Here is a 27,377-nt window from a genome sequence, read left to right as displayed (position 1 = left end):
AATGATAAAAATATTTTAAAGCCGGGCCTCCCAAGTGGTGCAGCGGGTTGAGCGCAGCGCTGTGAAGCTGTCCGCAGCCTCGGCAGCACAGGTTCGATTCCCAGCCAGCCAAGGAGATTCCCACATGGCTTGGCAGACTGCTCCCCTCAGCAGTGTATTTCAGTCATCTGCCTGTTCTGCTCCCCGCTCTGTCTCTGGTGAATCCTCTCACCCTCCCGCACCTCTGGCCTGTACCCCAGCTCTCGTATTAAAAGAAATAAATCTTAAAAAATATATATTTTAAAATTACCATGCTGGCAAAAAATGGAAACCACCACTTTGGAAAACAACTTGACATTATCTAATAAAACTGATGTACAGATCCCATGAATTAGGAATCTTGGCCTAGAAAAACTCTTCATAAACCATGACACATGTACAAAAATGCTTACAACTGTGTGTGTAAAAGCAATAGACTGCAAACCACCCAATTAGCGATTAACATGGGTAATTTCGCACAAAGAAATATTCTGCAGCAGTGAAACAAACTACAGCTACATATGGGCCATTAAAAACAATACTTTGGGACCTAAACAAGTGGCAGAATAATATATAGGTCATCTGTATCAACTTTATATATTTATTTGTATTTTATATGTTTATGTTATGAAGGCAAAAAGCAGCAAACTCAACTATGGTGTCTTAGAACATATACATAGGTAATTAAACTAGAAGAGAGGTTTAAAGAAAAATAAAGGGAATGAAAAACACAAGATTCCAGGTAGGGTTCCCTCTGGGGCAACAGAGAGACCAATGGAGAACTCTAAAGGTAAATGGTTGGCTGGTATACGTGTGGTCATTATACTGTTGGATTTTAAACAGTACACATTAATATAACAAATACGTATGCATATAATCTTTCATCTAAAAAAAAATCAAACCCTAGACCACTCTATGATGACCATATTTGTGGACACACTCATCTTTGCTTCACAGTTCTGACAAAGAGTTCAGTTTAGCTGAAACACATGAATTCCTTTGAACTGCCCAATGGCAGAACTAAAAGACCATGTCATCTAAACTTTACTAGTACTAGACTCAGTGAGAACATTGAGAAATTTATTCCTAAAAGGAATGTGGCACAGCAGCAAAATGCCACTGACTTACTTAGAGTCTTTGAGAATAATATAGCCCCATGAGAAACTATATAATTGAGAACTGAACCATCATTTATACCATTTAAAATTCCAGGGCCCTGTTTTAAATATAATGTCCACAAAATTTCTTTGACTATATACAATCAAAAAGCATGTACATCTCTTACATCATTATATATAATTATGAATTATATTGTACCTAATTGAGGCTGGTAATTAAAGACTAACTTGAAAACTAATTTCCAAACAAGCTAAGAAACAAAAATCTCTTTCCCGAAGTATCACCCAATTCCCTTGAAAGGACCGTTTTGGGGTTCTGAAAGGTTACTGTTCCCGGGTAGCTTACACTGAAATCCAAAAAATGCAACAAGAGGGAGGCAGGGCACTCAAACAATGACACTTTGCTATCAAATAATTCCTGCGATCTAAGTATATCAAATCTTGAATTAATAGGGCTTTCTACTATTTTTCATTTAAAATTTGTGCTAAATGCTTAAGTAGTCAACATCAATTTTATTGCCTTCTATTGACAACTGACAATTGTTAGGAAAATTATGCTTTGACAACAAATGAAAGAATAAGAAGTTCTCAATAATTCTGAAGAAGGCAAGGGCACAGAAGGAAATGCAGACATCTTTACCATGTCATTCCCCAAAGATCTGCATATAAATTTGAGTAGTTTTAATATCTAATGTTTTCAAATAACCACAAAACGCAGGCCTGTTGAGCCTGCATTCCAACCACAGTCCTGGTGCTTCTGCACTGGGCAGAATTCTCAGAACAGAGAAAACTATTTCTAAATGAGAAGCTCAGTGGGGGGACCCCCCGCTGGCTCTGGTGTGGCTGTGTCTGCCCAACACCACAAGGCACAGCCAGCCCTCAGAGGTCCCAGGGGATCCCCCATAGGCAGTAACACCAGTCAGCACACTCAGTGCTGAGGCTGAGTTTCATTTCCCCTTTCCTCTCCAGGCTGTTGAGGCTGTGTATCACTGTCCTGACATTCTCTTTCCTTTCCCTTATAAAATTCAGTGTGGACTTAATGGAATTTTTTAAACAGGAAAGAAAGCTTCCAAAGAAAATGTCAGAGAAATGAAAAGAAAAGTATGAGTGTTTATTCTTTAAAAGGGATTGCCAAAGGGCACCTGATATTAATATAGAACTTTCTACTCAAGAGTTAGTTTAAACAGGCTCAACAGAGACGAGTTCCTTTAGAAACTACCAGTACAAAATTAGGCAATATTTCACTGGAAGACTGTTGATGTAAACAGTGTGGAGAGCTTATAATTTATTCTATAATGTTATTTCCAAATTCCAGTGCAAAAATTCTGGAAAGAGTAATTTCACTTGAAATGACCATAGTCAAAATGAACTTCCTTCAATCTACGATATAGAAGGTATGTTGATATAAAACCTTAACTATTCCTTAGTGAGCTGTGCCTCTCTGAGTGCTTGAAAGAGATATGGTGCCTTGTTCTGCATTCTTCCTTATCAGGGAAAAGAGAATGTTCCAGCAAACATGCAGCATTCAATTAGCTATGTGGCTGCTAGAAGATGGAAGATGACACATCCTTGCAATTATACAACCTCCTCCCTCTGCTGCTGGTGGCTGGGCGTCCCTGAATGGGCCAAGAACTGATACAGCACTGAAGGAGCGAACGGAGCCTACGATAAGTGCAACAGCAAGACCAGGAGTCCTGGCTGTCTTTTCTCTAGGAGCAGAGTATGTTCCCTTTGAATTCAGTTTTGATAAAACTTTCAAGTAATATGCGACACTTTGAGCAAATTATAAATATAGTACAGTGGAAGTTATGGTCTAAGACTGCTGCGGAATGCATTTTATGGTCACACTTATTTAGCCCTGCTGATATTAACCAAATGCACATAAGTTCTATTGTTCCTCTAACGCCCATGGGAGAATCGGAGCCAGAGGCACAACTAAAAACAAAGAGAAAAGCCATGATCACGCAATAGGTTATCAAAAACAAACCCTAGAGAAAATACATATCTAAACCAAAGGAAAGATAATGAAAGTGATCTTTCTCACCTTTTGAAAGTTCTCCTTCCACAAATCTTCTACGACTATGTAGCCATGTAAACCCCAATCATATAATTTCTCTCCACTGACCTTGAAATAAAATATAAAAGAACTATTGCTACTCCATATATGACTGGTAAGGAGAATTTTCTGCTTTCTTATATCCAAAATAACTGTATTTACACATTTTATGACCACAGAAGTTTTGAGACATACACATTTAAACTGTAATATAAGTAAATGAAAAAATAGTAAAGAATGTTAGAATAAGAAGAAAAATGTTTGTTGTATAGAGTATTTTTAAAAATAATTTGTCATAAATTACAGGTGTATATCTTTCACAATTTTAAGGGGAAAAATGTAGATCACTGCTGATGCTTAATTATTTGTACAATCTAGGGCAGGCAGATGTGATTCACTGTTCTGAGCTGGGGCTGAAGCAGGCACAGAAACACATTAACTATCTGACTCTAGGACTGCTATAAACAGTGTCAAGCCCGTGCCAGAAAGATCTTACTGGCTGTTGTGGCCAAAGTCACTGATTTCCCACAGCTGGAGCCACAAAACTCCCACCATGACTGCAGGCCGCTGCAGGAATCTAGACCCAATCCTTCCACAGGGAATGCAAGGAACTAGAGCCCCACTCTGCTGACTGCAGTGCTGCTCCTCCTAGGACCAAGTCCCCTGGGGTACGGCAGTTCTGGGACCTGGGTCCTTGTCTCCATAAGCTTCCCAGGACTTAGAACCTCGAGTCTCAAATCCAGACATCACTGCCGGAGGAAGTCTAGTCTACATTAATGGTTCTCAAACATCGTAGGCATTAAAATCCCCTGGAGGGCTGGCTGAAACACAGATTGCTGGCCATCACCCTGAGTGTCTGAGTCAGTAGGTCTGGGTCAAAGCCTGAGAACTTGCATTTCTAACAAATTCCCAGGAGATCACACTTTGAGAACTGCTAGTGCAGCTATTATGGACTAAACTGTACTCCCAAAACTCATCTATTAAAAGCTCAAACCCATAATGTGACTGTATTTGGAGATAGGGCCTTTAAAGAGGTAATTTAGGGTTACATGAGGCCATAAGGGTGGTGCTCTAATCCAATATGACTGGTGTCCTTATACGATGAGAACGAGACATCAGGGGTGTGTGTGCACCATGAAAAGGCCTCGTGAGGACAAGGCAACAAGGCAGCCCTCTGTAAATCATGGAGCGAGGCTTCAAGAGAAACCAATGTGCCAATACCTTAATCTTGCACTTCCAGCCTCTAGAACTGTGAGAACATACATTTCTGCTGTTTAAGCCCCTAGTCTGTGGTACTTTGTGACAGCAGCTGGAGCAGAATAAGACAACAGCTGTATCCATGTTGCCTGCCACTGTCAAGCTGAGACCTGAAAGCTCAGCCAACTGAGAGCCCCAAGAAGGGCATTCCTAGTACAGCAGAGGGGGCTGCATTTCCCAAAGTCCCCAGCAAGGAAAGGAAGGCTAGCACCAGGACAAGCGAGAAGGCCAGGAGGGCCATGTAACAGCCAGTGCGTGCAGCTCCAAGGAGGGCGGGTTGTGATCAGATCTTCACACACTGACAAAGATTCATAATATCAGCTTTGGGGTTGAGTCTCTAGACTTCATTGTAAACATACTCAAAAAGGCATCTTATTTTTTTAATATTCAAATTCACATGCATTCTCTGAACGCTGACATTATGGAAGGAAGGCCAGAACTGAGGTACATAGTGTAGAAAAACAATTGAATTTGCTGTAGTTCATCAACATGTGCAAAGGAATTTTAGTCTGGTATTACAGAATCTGCCAACTAAATTTAAGCAGTAAACCTCATACCTACATAATGAAGAATGAGGAACATTTTAGCTCACCGGGTCTAACTTACCTGGAGAAATACGATGGCTTGTTGTGGATAATAAATAGAGGCAGCTAATCCCATGAAACTAGGTGGATACACCAGCTTCTTTATTTTTGAACCTATTAAATAAAGGGTTGTAGAGACCGTCAGATGATTCATTATCCTCACCATCACAATTACCTTGTACATTTAACACTGAATAAGACTTGTTCAGTCCTAGATTGACAGAGAATGTCCGTGATATGATATCCTAGCACCAGAAAGATCCACCACTTTTTCATAGCTTTACTGACACATAATTCACACAACTCACCCATTTAAATTATACAATGGCTGTTAGTGCACTCACAAGAGCTGTGCAACCACCACCACAATCCATTTTAGAATGTTTTCATTACTCAAAAAGAAAGTCCATTTCATTAGCAGTCACCCCCACTTCCCTCACCCCCAGCCTAGGGAAGCACCAAGCTGCCTTCTATCTCTATGGGTCTTCCTTCTGGGACAGTTTGTGTCATGAAATTACGTCATGTGGGCTTGGTGACTGGCTTGGTGCAGCAGCACAATTTTTTTTTTAAAGATTTATGTATTTATTTATTTATACAAGCACTGTTTATTTATACAAGCACTGGGTACAGTCAGAAGCGCGGGAGGGTGAAAGAATTCACCAGAGCCAGAGCGGGGAGCAGAATAGGAAGACTGATGAAGTACACTGCTGAGGGGAGCAGCAGGCGCAGCAGGAGAGGTCTGCGTGCCATGTGGGACCCTCGCCGGCAGCCGGGATCAAACCAGCGCTGCAGAGGATGTGGGCAGCTTCGCAGCCCAGCATTCAACCGCTGCACCACTGGGGAGGCCCAGCACAATGTTTTTAAGAGAACCACCATTTCTAAGGGAGGAGGAAAACAGATGTTTTGAAGGAAAACCACACATTATTTTGATTTCTAAGGCTTATGTCCTTTTATTGTAAACTGGCTTCTTATTTAAATATTGAGCACAAGCATTCCCCTCTTCTTCCTAATACCCCATGAAGAGAATAAAATATAGATAATAAACCCCTGATGAAGGAAAAATGTGTGGAGGGAGTACTGGCACGGAGAAGTGTCAACCAATTTTCAGAAAAGGGAGAGCGGATGCAAGCAAGAGGACACACAGCCTTGAACTCTTGAGGGAGTAGAATGTTCTCAAGCAGTGCAGGGATGGCAAGTGCTGTGGAGGATTAAGAGAACAACCTGGAAGTAAGACGGGACACACCAAGTCCCGTGTGTGGACCAGGTGACCCTCTCCTTCCCCCATGCCATCCCAGTGCAAAACTGCCAGTGGCCAGGCAATGTCTCTGGGCCAAATTTTAAGAGCAGGGGGAAGAGTAGGGGGTAGATTATGCAAAACTGCCAGTGGCCAGGCAATGTCTCTGGGCCAAATTTTAAGAGCAGGGGGAAGAGTAGGGGGTAGATTATTTGTAAAGAAAAGCCATAGATTGTCTGAGAACCAAAGACAGCATTATTAGCACATGCATGTCAGTGCCTAAGAGTACAGCCACCTCACACAGGCACTGGGTACAGCCACCCCCACGAGGTAGGCTCCTGTCAGGCTCACCTGAAGTAGAACCAACCTGTCAACAAGCCTCACCTATGCATAAAAAGTTCTTTCCAGCAATCAACTGCCTCTTCCTGAAATGTGCCTGGACAACCAAGGTTCAGCAGGCATTTGAGAATAGTCTGTCATATAAGATCAAGATAAGCCAGGAAGAAAGAAATGACCCCAGAGGAATCAGAAGTTCAACATAAAATGCATCATCTATTAAATTCAAGAGGTTGCCACACTAAAAGAAGAAAAAAAGAGTCCAATGAAAAAGGAACATTCAGAGAACAAGGAAGAGCTTTAAAGTAAAAAAAATTCAAAAGGCATATAAAATAATATAATTAAGAAAATATAAAGGAGATGGTCAGTTTAAATGACTCAATTGTTAACTGATTGAGAAAGGAAAAATTTTCAAAGAAATACAAAATCGATATCTTCCTATAGCTGAAAGCCGTAGGTCACTAAAATGCCCAAGCAAAGAATGAAACATCTACATGTAGTCACAGCACCATGAAAATACTCCACTGAAGACTGGGACAGTCCCCCACAACACGGTGGCTACAGCTAAGCCTGCTGCATGAGCTATAGAAAGGCTGTTAAGTGAGTACTTCTAAGAGTTTTTCCTTTTCTCTTTTATTGTATCTACATGAGACGATGGATGTTAGCGGAAGCCACTGTAGTCATTATTTCACATTTACATGAATCAAACCACCATGCTATACACCTTAAACCTGTATGATGATGTATGTCAAGTGGCTCTCAATAAAACTGGGGGAAAGACAATTCTCAGAGTTTCCAGAAAGAAAAAAAAAAGACATTTCAGAAAGAACAAGCATCCATACACCTACAACACCGGATGCTAGAAGACACAGCCTTCAGACTGCTGAGTGAAAACCAACCACACGCCTATCACTTAGTGTCAGGCAGAAAGTCATTTTCAGACTGGCAGGGACTTGGAAAGTTTACCTCCAACATAGGCTTTTTATGAAAGTGACTTAAACATGAAGTTCAACAACATGGCAAAGCAAACTAAGGAAATGACATAGGACTTGGAAAAGGGGACTCCAAACCAAAAGAGCCACATTCCAATCCAACAGCTGTGTGAGTCTCAGTCCAGACCGTGAGCAGATATAGCTCTGGGGGAAAGGGGACCCGACAGAAGAGACAGCAGGTGGAACGCCAGGAGAAACCTGAGAATGAGGTCAAGAAAGCTGGTAGAGTGAAACAGGAGAATACGCTAGAAATGCACTTGATGCTAGAAATAGTCTCCACAGGGTTTTGGACGTGGACCCGCATAGATGCCAACAGAATGCGTGTTACTAACACTTCCATGGTTAAAATAAAGGAACTGCTGTTTATTGGCTTAAACTTTAAACAGATGAATCCCCAAAGATGGGATGGGGGGGGGTGGAGAAGAGACTACAAATGTTACCTTAGACTCTTAATAAATTAATGTTTCTCTCCCTGTCCTACTGCCTTGATTGAAAGGCTATAACTATTCTAGAAAAGCAGGTTATACCCCTGGCTCCCCTCTGTACACTTGAAGCTTCAAGCACCTGGGCAGCTCACACAGGTAGAGGACCAGTTAAAGAGCAGCAAACCTGCCAAGCAGCCTTTCCCACTCCTCCAGGGAAAGCTGGTAAGCAGGAGCTCTTGGGCCTTCAGCTTTTACTGGTTCATGTAATGAGCTAGGGACCCCAGAACTTCAGGAAGGAAATGTGATGCCCCCCTCCCAAGAAGCTAGTGGAGTGGATTCCCTCAATACTGCCAGAGGAGTTAGTGGACAGCAAACACCTGCCACCCTTGAGCAGCAGGGCTCAGCCTACTTCCTCTGAGTGGTCATCCACTCACCTCCCTGGAAGTCTCTTGTCACCACCACAGTTGTGGCCATCCTCATCAACTAGGGTGGACCACCTTAGCAGATATGCTCAAGAAAACCTATCAGATGTCCCAGAATCCCACTTCTGGGTACAGACCCAAAGGCAATTAAATCAGTGTCTGGAAATACAGCTGCACACTCATGCTCATCACAGAATTATTCACAGCAGCAAAGACATGGAAACAACATCCACATGCACCAATGGGTAAACGGGTAAAGAAACGGAGATGTCCATATACCATGGAATATTATTCAACCATAAAGGAGACCCTGCCATTTGCAACAACATGAACTGGCAAGACATTCATGCTAAGTGAAACAAGCCAGACACAAAATGAAAAAATACTGCAGGATCTCACTGATATGTGGAATTTTAAAAAGTCAAATACACTGGAGCAGAGAATACAACAGTGCTTACCAGGAGTGGGGAGGTGGGGAAACGGGAGATGTTGGTCAAAGGGTACAAAGCTGCAGTGACCCAGGATGAGCAAGTGTACAGATCTAATGTACAGTATGATGACCAGAGTTAATAATATTATATTGAATACTGGAAATTTATTAAGAGTAGATTTCAGGTGCTCTCATCATAAAAAAAGTAACTATGTGAGAAGGTATGTTAATTAGCTCAAGCACTATGGTCATTTCGTGATGTAGAGTAAATCATCATGCTGCATACCTTAGATGTCTACAATTTTCATTATTAAAAAAATTAAATGTTAGATTAAAAAAGAAGAAACCCCATCAGGAGGGACCTTCTAGCCCATTCTGCTGCTGCCAGCAGCAGGGAGACCATCTCTACCTACCTACCGTATCAAGTATTTTGCCTTGTGATTCCTGGATGTTTACCTCGGCCCCTTTCACCCCAGCGCCCGTGAGAAAAGACTTGTTGAGTATGGGCTCATGAGTGTGTGTGCTTGTCCTTTTTTGAAAAAGAATTAAAGTTTTAAATTATTTTAACCTACTGAGCACTCCCAGGAAAAGGAAATAGAGAGGAATGAATTAACAAGCAAACAAAAACATGAGAACGGGACCCTCCTCGACGGGCACGCCAGTGGACGTGCAGGAGGGATAAACGTATCTGCTCTACCGATGTGTGTACCTATGCACTGACACAGGGAGCTTTCTTTAGGGCTGCAAGATAACCCCACATGGTCTAACCACGGACAGGGAGGGGAGAAGCTTATTTGATTCCACATTCCTGGCTCCTAACACTAGCCAAGATTCCAACACCTTGGCTTGGGGATCTTCATGAATTCCGAACACTATCTAAATAAGACAGAAACACTTTTCTGAAGAGCTTTGCATTAAAAGAAGGGAGAAGTTGGGGCGGCGGTGGAGGGAGGTGGTTCAACTATCTGCAAGTGGATTAGTAAAAATGAACTCAATTTAATTCTTATGCACTATGACAGGAGGCAGGCACTGAGACTATGGCAGGAGTTCATTCAGTTAGGGGAGAGGCAGTGTTTCTCCAGGTTTTTAAATAATGGTTAAGGCAAGTATAGAAAAGGTTTTGAAAACTGGGGGTACCAACTAGTCTCTGTAGTTCTCTTTTATGGGGGTCTGAGTACAGGGTTCATAAACTATTTTAGGAATTTTTGTAAAGTCTGAATTTCATAACGTAAACATTTATTTTATAATCAGGGAAACTTCAAGAAGTACACAAGTTCATTATATTGAAGTATTTTATCATCCTTTCTTGTCTTTACATTTTAAAAGGACAGGTTTATTAGGAAAAGGAAAGAAGACGACGCTTACACAGATAAAAGAGCTGCGGCTGCTGCTTTGCAAAGGGAAAAAAGGTTTGTGAAAAGACCATCCTTTATTTTATAAATATTTTGTAATCTATAAGTATAGCATATTAATATTTTTAGGTTGACACTCATTAGCTTTCAAGTAATTTTAAAGTTTTTATATCATCACTGACTGGAGCCAGGATACCTCAAGAATAAACTCTCTATGCTAGCACTGTTCTATTTACTCTAACAGTCTGATCTCAATGAAACATTTAGAAACAATTTCTCAGGTGTGATAGACTTTGGTTAACAAAAATTCACTATTCTGTACCAAAGAGTGACAGAGATTTATTTGATCAAGTAAATGTACCTATAAAGAACAACTAATTTCTTCCATCTAACCAGGAGTCTAAAATGTCATTATTTTTCTTTTTATAATTTCTACTTATGCCTAAAATCAAATATACTGGAGAAAACAACCATCTCAAGTATACATTAAAAGGCCATAGCCAGGAAATAAGTCATTATTCTGAAAACTGGTAAATGAAAAGAGCAAAAAATATATATTATCTCTCCTTTATGAACTATTTAAAAGACCCCACAAAATAGTACCTACCTCTAGCCAAAAGGAGTCCAACAAGGCCAGAAAAACCAATAACACCTAGTCTTGGAAAAAATCCAGGAGGTGAATTTTGGAGATAATCATAGCTGTCTGCAACAGAATTAGATTGGAAAACAGCTCCATAAATTGCTCATTAAAAAAGCAAAATTATATATATATATATATATAACGTGTATATGTAGTATTACATGCTTTTCAAATATGCTTCTGCTAATATGCTTCTTTGCTTTCTGCTAATATGCTTCTTTTCAACATTCTTTTCATGTGATATATAAACATGATTTATCATTCACATAGCAGGTATCCAATTTTCAAACACTTTTGGTCAACAATCTACTGGCAATAACTATTCACATGGGAAAAATACAAATATGGGGATCTCTTGCTATCCAAATTATTGTTCCCCGAACACAGAAAAAGAATAGATATGGATAAATCTCTTGAAGCTTTGCTACTTGCGCTATGAAACTTGGGAATCAAATGCATTAGACTCAGGGGCTGAGGGGAAGTACCTTTGCCACCTGAACTCATTATTTGAACTCATAAACAGAATAAATCTGGATAATGAAAAAAACTTGCAATGCAAATATATGCCAGAAATAGTCATTGTTGATGGTGATAAAAATATATAAAAATAAATGCAACACATGAGCTTATTTGCTATGCCTGAATGCGCCTTATGACCTCATTCGAGTGATGACTCGCTCTCCTCTCTGCTGAGTCAATTCTACCAAATATGTACCAGTTCAAGCCTTAGGTCCTCAGAAAGGCCTTTCTTATGTTAATCAGACCAGATATCTCTTCCTCCTCCCATCTCATCATATTTACTTCCTGTACCTTCATTTGGTACCCAATTCTATAGCACCTTGTGTTTAATTATTCAGGGGTGTATTTATGTCTCAAGGAGACCAGAAGCTCCTTAAGGGTGAACTGCCTGGAATTCTACATTATTTTCACTCAGTGGTAACAGTGGATATGTTCACCCAATGGATATTTATTAACAACACTGCTAGGAGCTGTCAGCTAGGACATGACTTAAAAAGCCTTCACATCTCTCTCTGTCTCTCTGTCTCTCTCTCTCTCATCTTCAGGGTACCCAATCTACATACCCAATATGCACCCAATCCATAATACTAAGTCACCTCCTCTAACACTTGATCATGTTCTGTGCCCTGTGTAGAATGGCGCCCAAGTCTTGACCCCATGTTTTGGTATAACTCTGTTCCTTCAAGAGTCATCTTTGAATGACTTCTCTGACTGCTCCCATCTCCCCAATCTCTACTGAATTAGTCTCCTTCCTCTGTACCTTCAATGAGTGGTCTGTGTCTATCTTTGTGTTGTGCTAGTGTTTAATAATCAACAGTGCCCAGCATGATCAATGCCTTAACAAATGTAGATGGAACTGAACTAATTGGAAAACCTGTAATTCTCCCCAAACCCCAACAATACTAGACACATGCCAGTTTTGTTCTCCCTTCTTTGGGTTCTTTGGGGAAAATGGTAATCATTTAAAATACCACTCTAGGGCTTGCATTGCTGGCACTAATTCCTGACTGGCCTGTTATTTATTTTGCCTTTAACCCCGTTTTTTACTTCCTATCCTCTGTCTGTGACCTTGGAGGTGATTTCCTATTTTCCTTTACTTTGCTGCCAACATGGTGTTTTCAACTCTAGATATGTACACAGAACAGTTGATAGATGGATACCCGGTTGCCTCGGTGAGCTGAGCTGAAGTGGGTAAATCACAAAGAAATGGGAAAGAAGATAAGTTGTAAGACTGCACTGCAGCTAAAGCTCAGTTTCTGGTAACATGCTTTGGCTGTGACTGCTGGGAAATGGACTGATTGCCCTGGCAAACGACACAACTCATAATGGAATGTTCCTTCTTAAGAGGCTTTATAATAGCCACAAGTCCAAGAAAATAAAAAACACTTATACTGCATATAATGCCTACTGTTATGAAGCAATGGGAAATGAAGGAGGTGACAATAAAGATAACCCTCAGTCACACATGTGCAGATAAAAGATCAGGAATTCTTTAGATTCTTCAGAGAAAAAGTGAAGGTGTAAATTTCTTAAATTGTTAGGGGTATTATAAAAATTACTATATTAATATTTTTGGCACACAGACTACCTGACACAGTGTTTATGAAATTAATAAAATGTACATGTTACTTACTAACATCTATGCACAATTCAAAGAACTGGTAGGCTATCAATATATCATCAAATGAAAAATTTATCTGTTAGTCTCAGGGGTATCAGTGTATCAACACAATATGATCATATTTGCAAAGAAATAAACTGAACTCATATTTATTCTAGTCCATCATGGAAACAAACATTTGTAAAAATAAGATTTTGATTTGCTGAAATGCCCATGAAGGGGAATGAAATATGATCAATGTCTATCAATACACCAGTTCCTGAGATCAATGTCTATCAATTCTGGTTTATGAGTGTATGTGATAAGGGCATGTGAAAAACAATCAAAGACAATAAAAGCCAAATGGAGAAAAAAAAGTAAGAACACTACTAATTATGCAATTAAGACCATTCGCAGGCACACAGATCCAGTCCCATCCTGCCTTTGAACTTCTGTAACATGTATTCATAACTGTGCAAATGAGCTATCCTGATTCTGAAACCTACTGGTCAGTTGGGGTTAGGGACACTGTACCTGGAGACAGAAAAAAAGTTAAAATCCAGTGTATCTGCAATTGTTAGCCCAGCAATGTTAATGTTCTTGCAGGGATATACCCCACTACGGGAGCATACTAGTCCTTTGCAACCTGAAATCATTAGCTCCTCATTCCAGAAAATTCACAGAGCTCTGAAATTCTGCATGCAATTTTAAGGAACTCACAAATCTCCTAAGGCCCATCTACAACACCCTAGTTAAAGAGTTTACTGTTAACAAAGAAACCAAATACGTCCAGTTAAAAATCAACTTACCTAAGCCCAATTGAAACAAACTTTGCATCTTGGGTTTAGTTTGGGAGTACATTTCCTGAAAAAAAAGGACAAGAAAATGAATGAGTAGGGATTTGCTGATTGGAAAGGTTAAACAAAGACATAGTCGACCCTTGGACAACACAGGTTTGAACTGTGTGGGTCCACTTACATGCAGATATTTTTTTTAATAAATACAATATAGTATTGTGTTTTCTTGTCCTTATGACTTTCTTAATAACATTTTTTCAGTAGCTTCCTTTAAAATTATAGTATATAAAACACATAACATACAAAGTATATGTCAACTGACTATCCCTGTTATCAATACTTAAGTAGTTTAAGTTCTTGTGGAGTCAAAAGTTTTATATGAGGATTTCTGACTGCATATGGGGGGGTCAGGTGCCCTTATCCCCCATGTTGTTCAAGTGTCAACTATATTTGTCCCTACTGAATAAATTCTCAAGTAATGAACACTTTTTGAGCAAAGGGATCAACTGTCTATATGGTTTTTTTTTTCCTTTGTAATTTTCCCTTCACTGCAAACTGCTCAGCAGACAGCTTACCATTGCCACAGGAAACACAGATTTCAAGTAGTGTGGTATCAATGACCAAGCCTTTTCATTCTTCTATTAAAAATCAAAGACAATAGACTACAAAACCAATCCCCTTAACAGTGAAAGTGACAACCTTTTCCCTATGAATTTAAGTCTGTCATTCATAGTCAGTAAGTCTATTTCCTGCCTAGCCATGATTATAGAGCCTCTGTTTGAAAACTTCCCAGTTGAAGTAAGAACAACCAGCTTTAATGAGATAGGAGTCTATATTCATTTGAAGAGCCTCATACCCCAATGCTGAAGCAAATGAAATGTTAGCATTCTCTTAACAATAATAAAAAGGCCTTGTACATGAATACCAGGAGATCCTAGAGGAAACAAGGAACCAGCTAGGAGGTACCCACCTTCAAAAAGTTGACAGTGGAAATGGGAAGAGACCCTTGGGTAGCAGAAGGGAGCAGAATCAGTTGCCACTTGGAAAGGGTTTTGTTCTACTGAATTCAGCTCAAGCCAGACTAGAAGTTTTAAGTGGCCCCAAATAATAAATGCTGAATTTGGGAGAGCACATAAACAACATTAAAAAACTAAACACTACTTCATGAAAATCCATTGAGGTTTTCTCTGTCCACAAAAAAAAAAAAAAAAAAAAAAAAAAAGAAAAGAAAAACTATAGTTCAATGTCTAGAGTGACTACTCTTTTTTTTGCTAGCATAATCTTTTCACTGTGAAGAAAAATAAATTCATTCTTAAAGAAAGGGGCTAGAAACTGCTAGTCTGAGAAAGGAGGCAGGAATCAGAACTATTTCCACTCATGAAAAGTCACTCTAGGAAAATAAAAACACTGTAATCACAAGAAAGCCTTTTCATTTAGAATACTACAAATAAACATGTTGATAATGATTCTTTCATCTAGAGAAGCATTACACTGAGCATTATGCACCAAAGAAAAATTGTGAAAAAATAAAAACAACCTTAGGTTGAAAGTTAAAAGTCAAAATACTTTTATAACCAAAAAAAAAAAAAAAAGGGAAAATAACAGAAGACATGCTTACATGAGACAAAAATATTTGGACAATTGCTGACCTTATCTTAACCACCAGAGGATGGTTTGAAAATCTTCTAGAACAAGAGGATAAATTCTAAGCATTTTAGAACACATTATGTATAAAGTCTTTAGGTATTTCATAATTCAATAATATTATTATGATACTGAAGTATAATAGCCCAGTCTTACTACTTTATTCCTACAATGGTGAATAAAAGTCAGCAATGGGATAAATGGTGGAAACGAAAACTTTAAAACAAGTTCCAGATGTAAACTGAATTTGGAAATGTCAATCAAAGTAAATCGAAACCATAGTTACATTATTTTTCACTAATTTTTCATCAATTTTCAAAATCAAGATCAAGTATGGCAAATTTATGTATCAAAGCCCATAAAATCACTCTATAGATTGTAAACCTCAGCTTTAGATGTTAAAAATCACAGAAATGCTATCAAGAAAATGCCTGCTCTAAAATCTGAGCAGTGACAGAAGCCAATCTGTCTATGTAGTTGTTTGGTCATTGACACAAATAGCTCAGTGCTCAAATACGTAATTCCACCCTTCTCTTAGTGTCCACCCTCCTAGTATAGCAACATTCAAATGCTCTCTATCCATTCCTGTTTGCAATGATACTGATTTGTTGAATCTCTGGAGGGAGAAAAACTCCCCCAAATCTCATATGAATGTTTACATTGTGTTCTCCTTCTACTAAAGTTTCTGCCCCATCTCCATGCCCAAGTAGACAATAATGCTCCTATCGCCATGACCAATGAGATATTCACCAGCCTTTTGTGCTCTAGTCAAGTGCCACACACTGCCCAATGGGAAGGGCATTGCCAACAGCTGCCATGCAGAAGCTAGGGTTCTCTCACCAACCCCCCATTCCCCAGAAATGGCACTGATGAACACTCTAAGTCAGGCACTCTTAAGTTGTCTCCTTTGGCATGCCTTTTTCTGAACACATGTGCCCATTAGAGAATTCTCACTACTGACTGTAAAACATCTATACCTGACACCAACTTGTATATGGCTCGCAATAATGTCGGAAATGTGAGATGCTTTCTTCAAGTTGGGTCCTTGGCTCCTCCACATATTTAGATTGACCCTCGGGAACAGTGTAGAGTGAAAGCTGCACACATTAAAAAACAAAACAAAGAAATTCAGAAGTGCATACATAATGAGGCAATGTAATCAACCACCGAAATTGTAAGCATCGTATTACTAGCAATTCACAAACTGCAGTGTTGTAAAGGGTTACTTGTGCCCTGAACCCTGCTTCAGAGGATCCCTGCCCCTTACTTATTTCCTTAATCACTAAGGGCAAGGCCAAGAGGGCAGGGCTATTAATGGCCTCCCTTCCCCATGTTTCGTCTGGGAGCAGACAAAGCAGCCCCCCTTTATGACTTTGTATACCAATATTTGGTATTTCATCTTAAATTTAGTTTGGAAAAAAGGATTCGATTTCTTTAAAGGGTGGGTGGGAAGGGGACAAATAACAAAAATCTTGAGAATAACTGAAGAGCATATTACTTAGTTCAAATGATTAGTCTGCTGCTAATCAAAGCAGGACAGCAGGTTTGTTCCCCACCCAGAGAAGAAACTTTTCCCAGCCACTGGTGGCTGCCTTCTCCACCCTCAAAAATGCCACTGTCCCAAGGCCTGAGAAGAGAGTAAAGCACAAAAGATAAGCTAATTAGGAGCCTCCCTGGTGGCTCAGGGGTTAAAGTCTCAGCTATAAAGCTATCACTAGCCACTAAGGCATGAGTTTGATTCCCCGGCCAGGGAGCTGACCCACATGGCGCCCTGTCTCACCTGCTGTTGCCCTCAGCAGTGTATTTCAGTCTATCTGCCTATTCTGCTCCCCACTCTGTCTCTGGTGAATCCCCTCACCCGCCCCCCCTCAACTCCGCACCTCTGGCCTATACCCCAGTTCTTGTATGCATAGATAAATAAAAAAAAGAAATTAGAATATTTACAAAAATAATAAGCTAATTAGTTTTATGTAAACACAGTTCAAGTAAACCTGCCCACAACTGAAGGTAGATCTCTTTATGTCACTTTACTCAAAGTCAACAGAAACCAAATATTCAAAATAATCAGTGGGGAGTAGGGCTAGAAAAGAATGTAAACAATGGGAAGAAGATTCCTTGCTTTATTTATTTGGTATTTATTAAACCCTACTTATGAGTCTCTATTCCAGCCAAGAAACAAAATGAACCAGGCTTTTATTTTCTTAGAGGGAAAATGCAAATGTTTTCTTTGCTTGAGAAGCAGTCTAGAATCAGGCATATCACTTACAAAGGAGTTGAGCTTACAACTTACTGGGACATAGCAGACCCCCCTCTAAAAATCTAGAAAATATTCCTTAATTACGCCCTTAGCTAGATTCCATTAAATTGTTGAAAAAGTCACCCTTTAGTGGTTTCCCACTCCAAAACCCCCAAAACTATATGGAAATATATTTTCTCCTTTCAAGTATCTTCTAAACTGTCATATCTTCCTGATACATAACTTGTATATCAGGCTATATGATTTGCATACTTCCTATAGTAACTAATTAAGACATTTAAAATATATCACAATATGAACAGCATGTTACCTCATCAATCTTCACAGACATTTTAGGAGGTGGATCCTTTTTTGAGGCTGCATAGACTTTGAAGGTGAGCAGACTCAGGCTGGCTGGCCCCATGGACCTCTGAATTACCTGGAACACAGAAGCAACCTTAAGCCTTCTCTCCATGCTACAAACTGAATGTGTACAACGTGAGCAAATTCATTACCTCAGCCACTCCTGCGCCAAAAGGCTTACATGGCTTTATGAGAAATAAATGTGTTCTTGAAGTTCTGATGCTGTCAGAACCTACAAACATATTCTCATGAACTTAAAATTTCAGGTCACCTTAATTTTAATTTCCAACAGGAAGGTCCTAAGTTTTTGCACTTACCTGTTCCAATAAGATAAAAATACATAGATGCTTTTATAAACACCAGAGAAAATACTACGGAATAAATCTGAAATTATAAAATATTCTCTCTCTCTCTCTCTCTCTCTCTCTCTCTCACACACACACACACACACACACCCTACCACCACCACCATCACCAAGGTAAGGAGTTTTTACTCATCTCACCAGAGTGAAGATTATTTCTGTAGATCTGAAATCTTTCTATCCTTATTTGAGATCCTTCAGTATTTATTACCTGGGACTTTCATGTGGGTCAAGCAAGCCCATTATGATGTGACCCCCAACTACCTGTAACTTCATCTGTTACTGTCTTCTCCCACAGACCCCACACTTGCTATGTATCCCTCCATGCTCCTTAGCTTTGAGGGTTGGTACATGCTAATTCCTCTACCTAGAATGTCCAATACTTGATTTGTTGTTTCTACTACTAAGAGCAGGCAGATCCATTGCTTTTTTTATTTAATCATTTATTTATGTCTATCAAGTTCTCTCTACCAGGCTGCAAGTCCGTTTAGGATGAGGCTGAGTCTTACTCTGCTCTCCTGGTGCCCATGGCTTGTGCCTAGCACATAAAAATATACTCATTAACTATTCATTGCCTACATGAATGGACAGAAGAGAGGTGAAAATAAATGAGTGGGTGACCTTGTTCTAATTATGTACACATGATTTAGCATCACAGAAATCATATGACTGAGATCTGCAGTGCCTGTAATATGACAGACCAGGCTATTCTATAATACCCACCAACTATCAAATATCAAACAAAACATTAAAACGTCGGTTGAATTGTATGCCTGGAGTCACACACAAAAAGGAAATCTTGCATTTTAGAAGCAAATAAAGAACTACTAGCTATATGAAAAAAAAAAAAAGACTGGTTTCTACTTTAACTAGTTTAAAAACAACACACCCTGGAGAATTAGTGTTCTTCTTCAAAAGTCTTAATTTTGAGGCTGCTCCCCTCAGCAGTGTATTTCTGTTCCCCGCTCTCTCTGGTGAATTCTCTCACCCTCCCACACCTCTGGCCTGTACCCTGGTTCTTGTATGCATGGATGAATGAATCTTTAAAAAAAAAAAAAGGGGGGGGTTCTATTTTTTTTTAAAAAAAAAAAAAAGAAAGAACTGCGCCGACAAAGGAAGAGGTTGATTTTTTTTTTAAATTCAGTCAAAATGAACAAATCTGTAGTTCTTGCTCCCCACCCCCATAGCTCTTTGAAAGAGGCCGGGCCATCTGAGGCTTGTGTCATCCAAGAGTTTGTGGCAGTTCCCACAAGGGAGTCTCCTCCCTCAGCCCCGAGAGAGCAGATTAGGCTTCTGGTATCTAGAGGTGCAAACTCAGTGCTCACTGCCCTCTGGGTCTGTCTGTGACCTACTGACAACACTGCACGAACTGGGGACTTTCCACTGAGGCCAGCTGGCCCTGCCTGGACTTTGTTTCAGACTCCCGCCCTTGTTTGCAACAGCCCATGCTCCACCCCTTCCCCACTCCCCTTTAGTACTGGAGCTTCCAAGCATTAGGGGTTCATAGTGTTCCCTATCTTCATCCTCCCCTGATATACTGCCTCCGGTTGACCTTTTCATTTTTCATTCCCATTTTCAATCCTTACTCCTATCTATTTTTAACACATTTCGTTTTTCATCTCATGGCCTTCTGTCACTTTAGATTTCCACTTTTATGTTCTTAATGATTATTCTCATCCATGTTTATCTTCTATTTTCAATCTCAACTTGTTTACTTTTTAAATCTTAAATGCTACTGGATTCTTGGCTTTTTTTTTTTTTTACATTTTAAAAGGGCAGGTTTATTAGAAAAAGGATAAAGAAAAAAGACACCAGCATAGACACAGGTGGACAGGAGAGCAGCCTTAACTACTTTATTTTTCCCTCTTATTCACTTTTCCAGTTCTAATATTACGCTAAGCCTGCCCCAGCTTTTGCCTAAGTTCTTCTTCCTCTTCTGCTGGTCTTCTCCCCCATGCCCACCCTCACTCCCATTCCACAGCAGTAACCATGGTCAAAAGGATAGTAGCACCCAAAGCCCTTTCCTGCAAGCTGCCCATTCAGTTTCCTGCCAGCTCTCAGCAAGGAAACAAAAAGCAAACCTCATCCCAGAAGACTTCCAGGGCCACAATACCCTCTGCGGAGAGCACCCGCTTTACTTCAGTGCTATTGATATTTGGGTGGGATCATTCTTTGTTGGGGACTGCCTCCTGTTCACTGTAGGAGGATGAGTGGCACCCGGGCTTCTACCCACTAGATGCCAGTAGCACCCTCTCCCACTCACGAGTCAAAGATGTCTCCAAACCTGTCAAAGGTTTGGATCTTCAGGGGGATCTCACCCTCATTAAGAAGCACTGATTTACTTGAATATTATTTGCTGACATCTCTGGTGAAAGATGTCCGGATTTCAAGAAAATCTGTATGTTTTACAATGAACTACAAGAAAGAGGAATTAATAAAACACCACCATTTATAATCGTACCTTAAAGGATGAAAACTTGGGAGTAAACTTAACAAAGGAAATGAAGAACCTACACATTGAAAGCTGTAAGATACTGTCAAAGGAAATGTGAGAGGACAAAAACAAGTGGAAAGAGATACGGTACTCATGGGCTGGAAGAATAAACATTGTTAAAATGGCCATATTACCTAAAGCAATCAACAGAGTCAGAAAAATGCTAATCAAAATCCCAAAGACACTTTCCAAGGAACAGAACAAGCAAGTCTAAAATTTGTATGGAACCACATAAACCCCCAATAGCCAAAGCACTCCTGAGAGAAAAAGAAGAAAAATGAAGGCATCATACTCCTTGGCTTCAAACTGTGTTCTACACAGCGATAGTAATCAAAACAGTTTGGTGCTGGAACAAAACAGAAAACACAGACCAATGGAATAGAACAGAGAACCCAGAAGTAAACCCATACAAGTAAAGACGGTTAATCTTTGACAAAGGAGTAATGACAAGACAATCGAGACGAAAAGCCTCTTCAACAGGTGGTGCTGGGAAAACTAGATAGCTACGTGGGGAAAAAAGAAACTAGATCATTAACTCCACGCAAGCAAAAATTAATTCAAAATGTATTAAAGACTTGGATATAAGACCTGAAACCATAGAATATATAAAGGAAAATATAGGGGAAACATTCCTGGACATCAGCCACAGAGGTATATTTAGGAACACAACTCCAGCAAAGGAAACAAAGGCAAAATTAAGCAAATGGGACTATATCCAACTAAAAAGCTTTGTACTCTGAACAAAGAGGCAACCTGTATACTAGGAGATGATATTTGCTTATCACACATCTGACAAGGGGCTAATTTCCAAAAAATAAAAAGAACTCCTACAACTCAACAAGAAAAAAAAAACAAACAATTCAGTCAAAAACTGGGAAAAAGTCTTAAAAGACACATCTCCAAAGAAGACATTCAGATGGCCTACAGGCACATGAGAAAATGTTCAACCTCACTTATTATAAGGGAAATGCAAATCAAAACCACCATGAGATAGCACCTCACCCCTGTGAGAATGGCCCATATCAACAAGATGGGGAGAAGGAACACGCAGCCTCCGTTGGTGGGAATGTCATTTAGTACAACTTTTATGGAAACCAGTATGAGATTACTAAAACAAAAACAAAAACCCACAAAACCTAAAATGGAAATACCATGTGCTCCAACACTACCACTGCTAGGTATTTACCCGGAAATATGAAAACCCTAATAAGAAAAGACGTGTGCACGCCTATGTTCACAGCAGCACCGTTCACATGGCCGCATCACGGAACCACCTAAATGCCCAACAGAGGACTTGATAGGGAAACTGTGGAATATATACTCATCGGAATACTACTCAGCTATTTAAAAAGATGAAGGGCCTCCCTGGTGGCACAGTGGTTGAGCGCTGGGCTGCAAAGCTGCCCGCAGCCTCTGCAGCGCCAGTTCGATCCCCGGCCGCCGGCGAGGGTCCCACATGGCACGCAGACCTCTCCTGACTCTCCCGCTGCTCCCCTCAGCAGTGTGCTTCATCGGTCTGCCTGTTCTGCTCCCCACTCTGGCTCTGGTGAATTCTCACCCTCCCGCACTTCTGACTGTACCCAGTGCTTGTATAAATTTTTTTTTAATTAAAAAAAATAAAAAGATGAAATACCTTCTGTGACAAAATGGAAGGATCTTGAGGTGACTATGCTAAGAGAAACAAGTCAGAAAGTGAAAGACAAATCCCAGATGGCTTCACTCATTTGTAGAATATAAATAGACAAAGAAAACAAACTGGCAAAACACAACAAAAATAATTCTTAGACTGTGACAAATATAGTAGTTGCTAGAGGGTGGGCGAGAGAGGAGGGTGTAGGGGGTGGGAAGTGACAGGATATTGGTATGGGAACTTTGGTGGCAGGCAAGTGAAGCATGTGCATATGCAGGGAGGTAAAGTTATACTCTCAAAATTATATAGTTACATAAATGATGGCAAATTAATAAAATCTGAGAAAAGAAATTCTGTATGTTTTCAAATCCATGGACTTAAACCTAATACATAGAGATAGAAATCAGAATAGTCACTACCCAGAGGTGAAGTGGGGGTGAGGGCATAGACGTACTAAGAAGAGACATGGGTAAAATTTCAGAAATGATAGAGATGAACTAATTATATCTTGGGATTGGGGTAGGGGTTATAGAAGATGTATACTTTAGTCAAAATACCAATTGTTATAAGATCTGTACAACTTAGGGCTTCCCTGGTGGCGCAAGGGGTTAAGACGCAACCTATGAAGCTAACCGCAGCCTCTGCACCATGAGTTCGATCCCTGGCTGGCCAGGGAGCAACCCACATGGCACAGCAGACCTCTCCTGACTCGCCCGCTGCTCCCCTTAGCAGTGTGTTTCGGTCAATCTGCCTGTTCTGTTCCCCACTCTGTCTCTGGTGAATCCTCTCGACCCCCCCCCAACACACACCTCTGGCCTGTACCCCAGCCCTTATATGCATAAATAAATAAATCTTTTTAAAAAATCTATACAACTTAAAATCTGTGCATCTCACTGTATGTAATAACAGCTTTTTAAAAATCCATGCACAATAAACTATGCCAAGTTCATGCTAAAATATAGATGGGAGTGGCAGGCCAAGAGTCCTACCTAAGAAGTCAGCCATACACCTGATGGCAATGAGGAACTAGGCAGTGCTGATCAGGTGATGCAAACCTGTGGGAAGTACCTGGGTAAGGTCCATGGGCAAACAGCCCTGACGCTGACACCCTGCCCAACATCTGGGTGGCTCACTTCCTTTCTTGACATCAAAGGGTGTTCCTATGGATGGGTGGCTACCCCAGATATCGTTACAAATGGGGATTCTGAACACAGGACCCGTGCTGGGTGGCTATCACAATCTGCCAGGACTCATCCTGAGTATTCAGGCCAATTCATTCATCATCAGAATTTAAGAAGGGAAAGGCTGTGAAAACAGGCAGAGATCACCCCCAGGAAAGTGAGAAAGCATGAAGAAGGGGTGAAAAATTACCTTCTTCAATCTTTTGTCTTCCCCCAAAAGAGAAAGAACCCTGATCTGCAGGTTAGATGTCCTGAAAGATTAAACCAATTTCAAGGGTCTGAATCAGAGCTACTAAAGCTCTGGCTCTGTTGCCTTTTCCTCCATCAGTACACCCGATGGGTTGCCTCGTGAGACATAAAGACAAAGTCCTCTCTTCACAAGGGGTACTGATCCATTTGGTACAACCAGACGGGAAATAGCTCCTGAGGAATGAGAGCTCCCCTGGACCTTTTCTGATGAGGGCCTGGTAGCTCTAGCCTGTGTGTGCCCAAGGCCTGAGCACTCACTGCCCCCAGTGATAGTCCTTGAGAATCCCTGCTTGCCAGGCTCACTTCCCACCCATAGCAGCTGGCTTGGCTCAGAAAGTGGGGACATATATATGCACCTGCCCAGAGCTGATTAGACATGCTCTACTTTGGCTCAAAAGGGTTTGGCTTGCTAGATCAACATCAAGTTCACTCTGTTAACAGTTACTTTTTCAATGAGTACAAAGCTGCATCTAAAAACTAACTACATGCAAAGGCTGCTTCTCTTTAGATCCAGCCATCCTCTGGAGTGTACATTTCAGTTATTAGATTACTCTCCTAGAATTCGGCTAGTTGGGGGCCTCAAAGGGCTCCAATGTGTTGGCTTGTCTGAGGTTTTGAATACAGCTGTCAGAGACCACAGTCATAGGGAAGATTAAAGTTTGGCTTAGAAAGGGTAAATTGGTCACCTTTGAAGCTTTGCACACTTCAGGGGGAATGTCAGTGACTTTTGTCATGTGGCTAAGCAAGATACGTTATCCCCGTCAACATAGATTCTTCATCTTGGACCTTTGAACTCTGTTTTACAGAGTCCACAGAGGACTTAATCACCAATGGCAACTGAGCACCAGGACTGGCATTGGGTTGAATGGGGCCCTAACAAGATGTAAAGAGGTAGGTCCCTACTATCTTAAAGGCACACTGTGGGGGGGATGGGGTAGAAGGGCTGGGGAGAGGAAGGACTAGGGTCAAAATGGGGAGGGGGTGCAATTGTATGGGGAATATAACCAAAATGAAAATTCATACATTGTGCAAAAATGAAAAATGATATAAGAATTTGAAGTTCACCAAGGACCCATGGAAGCAAACCAATCTTGGCCAGGTAAGCAGGGTTATACATGATATAACCATTAGAAGAGGTCAACTAGAATTTTATTTGAAAAACATTTATTGCACACCTACTCCGGGTCAGGCACAGTGACAACCAGGAAACAATACTCAAGCAGGTATCATCTCTGGCCTTACAGAGTTTCCAGGAAACTTTTCAGTTTACTCAAAAAGTCTCAGGTCACAATTTGAAAAATGAATATATATTTTTTAAAAAGACGCAGGTATAAGTTTGGATTTTGACTTCAGCTCCAACAGCAAGGGCTGGTTCTCAGACACAGCCAACGCAGATATGAATCTGGTGAGGTTATAAACACCTAGATCATAATGGGTACCCAGAAGGCTAAACTGTACTTGATTTGCAAATAAAAGTGCACTGCCCAGAATTCTGTAGTTCTGGAACCACTTTCTGTTTGTGTCCCAGTAAAACTGCTCGAAAGACAAACAAAAACCTCAAGCTAAATAAGCCATCCCCAGAATTCACTCAAGGACTTTCATGAATAGCAGCACTCAAATCCCCAAAACTTGCTTTCTTTTTCAACTCTATGCAGAATCCAGTACATAGCCTCTCCCACTTTTAAGAAGGGTGGTCCTTCAGTCTCCCACAAATTAGATATTTATTATCTTATTAGGCCTTCTATTTAAAATACATAGCAGTTTCCTTTATAATGAAATACAAATCTTACTTTGCAAGCCTTTGTAGACAAAAGGTTTCAGATTCACGAGGGGACTTTTCTAGAAACACAGATTCCAACACTCTCTCCACAGAATGTCAGATTTAGTAAACCTAAGAGGAGCCCAATAATCTATTACCACCATCAGTCAAGTTTAGAAACTTGACTCAAACAGATACTTGGGAAACAGCACTAGACACTCAAATGCAGTTGCTTACATTTGAAAGAATGAAATGAAAATGACCCTAAATATAAAAACTGAAAAGAAGGAAAAAAATAAAGAAACACTGACTGGCCCCCAGAGAAACTATGGGATTTATTTACACTGGAAAAAACTCTTTCCCATCTTAAAAATAACCAATACAGGCCTCCCCTGGTGGCGCAGGTGGTTGAGCACTGCGCTGTGAAGCTGTCTGCAGCCTCTGCAACGCCGGTTCGATCCCGGCGGGCCAGGAAGGGTCTCACACGGTGCGGCAGACCTCTCCTGTGGCTCCTGCTGCTCCCCTCAGGAGTGTATTTTGTCAGTCTGTCTGTTCTGTTCCCTGCTCTGTATCTGGTGAATCCTCTCACCCTCCCATGTATCTGGCCTGTACCCCAGTTCTTGTGTAAATGAATAAATCTTTAAAAAAAAAAACCCAATACCCTTCACCCCAATTCCCTTTCTAATGACCACCCTATCCTTCTATCTCCTTTCATTTCTGTCCACTGACAAACAAATTAAAAACAGGCTATAGCCAGAAGGCAGAATAGTGGATACCCTTAGAGAGCTGGGGTGTAAGCAGAAGGGCCATGAGGACTTGTAGAGTATAGATGTACTACACATTCAGTTTGAAAAGTTCACTTAAGATCCATGCACTTTTCTGTATATTTGTTAGGTTTCACACAAAGTTAGAAAGACAGAGTCTGTTTTCTCTACTTCATTCCCCTCTCCCTCCACTACTCAAAATACCTAAAACCATTCTTCCCAAGGCCACCAATGGCCTTCCAGTCACTAAACTCAACAGACATCTGCCATCTTGGATGTACGTGAAGGCGTGAAAGTGGTGACTACTATCTTCAAACACTCTTCCAAGATTCTAATCTAGCTCCATTCTACAAGCAGTGTAGACACTCTTCACTCTCCTTTTGGGCCTTCTCTTCAAGGCTGAGGAGTCCAGAGCCTCTCCTCTCCTCACTCTAGAGCACTTTCACTGAAATAGTAGTCTTTAACTCCCTCCCCAAGCTACTGATGCCCATCTTAGTACTTCCAGCACTGGCCTCTCCCTGGGCCCCCGGGATATGTCTAATTCCCTTTGGTCATTTTCACCAGGTTTTTTGATTGCTACCTCAAAATGAATTCTCTTTCTCCAAAAGCTTGTTTTTCTCCATTTCCCTACCTCGTTTAATGGCCCTACAAACCACATAGTCAAAGGACAACATCAAAGCAACTCTTTAATGAAACAATGAAAATAGACTTCAAAGACAATAAAATGTGATCCCTGCCCCCACAGTCTAATAAAGCAGATAAATAAATAATTACACCACCACCTGTGATAAGTACACTAACAAACAAGGGATAGAAGTAAACACAGACAAGGGAATAATGTGCCACAACTGGAAAATTCTGGGAAACAACTGCAGAAAAAGAAGATTGAATCAACAATCCGAAAGTTAATGCATT

General features: G+C 40.5%; 1 protein-coding gene across 2 annotated transcripts in view; it reads right to left on the bottom strand.

Annotated features, from left to right (window-relative positions):
* Positions 1–27,377, bottom strand: part of APOO (apolipoprotein O) — a 51,556-nt gene that overhangs the window by 10,490 nt on the left and 13,689 nt on the right. For both annotated transcript variants that reach the window (XM_037512606.2, XM_037512605.2), the window contains exons 2-7: positions 17,992–18,099; positions 16,402–16,521; positions 13,793–13,847; positions 10,832–10,927; positions 5,056–5,147; positions 3,181–3,261 (exon numbers count right to left, since the gene is read on the bottom strand). In XM_037512606.2, the coding sequence (XP_037368503.1) occupies positions 3,181–3,261; positions 5,056–5,147; positions 10,832–10,927; positions 13,793–13,847; positions 16,402–16,521; positions 17,992–18,099 (552 nt within the window). The remainder of the gene's footprint in view (positions 1–3,180; positions 3,262–5,055; positions 5,148–10,831; positions 10,928–13,792; positions 13,848–16,401; positions 16,522–17,991; positions 18,100–27,377) is intronic.

This window comes from Talpa occidentalis, unplaced genomic scaffold (genome assembly GCF_014898055.3).
Source record: "Talpa occidentalis isolate TD23 unplaced genomic scaffold, MPIMG_talOcc4v2.1 talOcc4.15, whole genome shotgun sequence".
Taxonomy (NCBI): Eukaryota; Metazoa; Chordata; class Mammalia; order Eulipotyphla; family Talpidae; genus Talpa; species Talpa occidentalis.
This window is presented reverse-complemented; position numbering and strand designations above follow the sequence as displayed.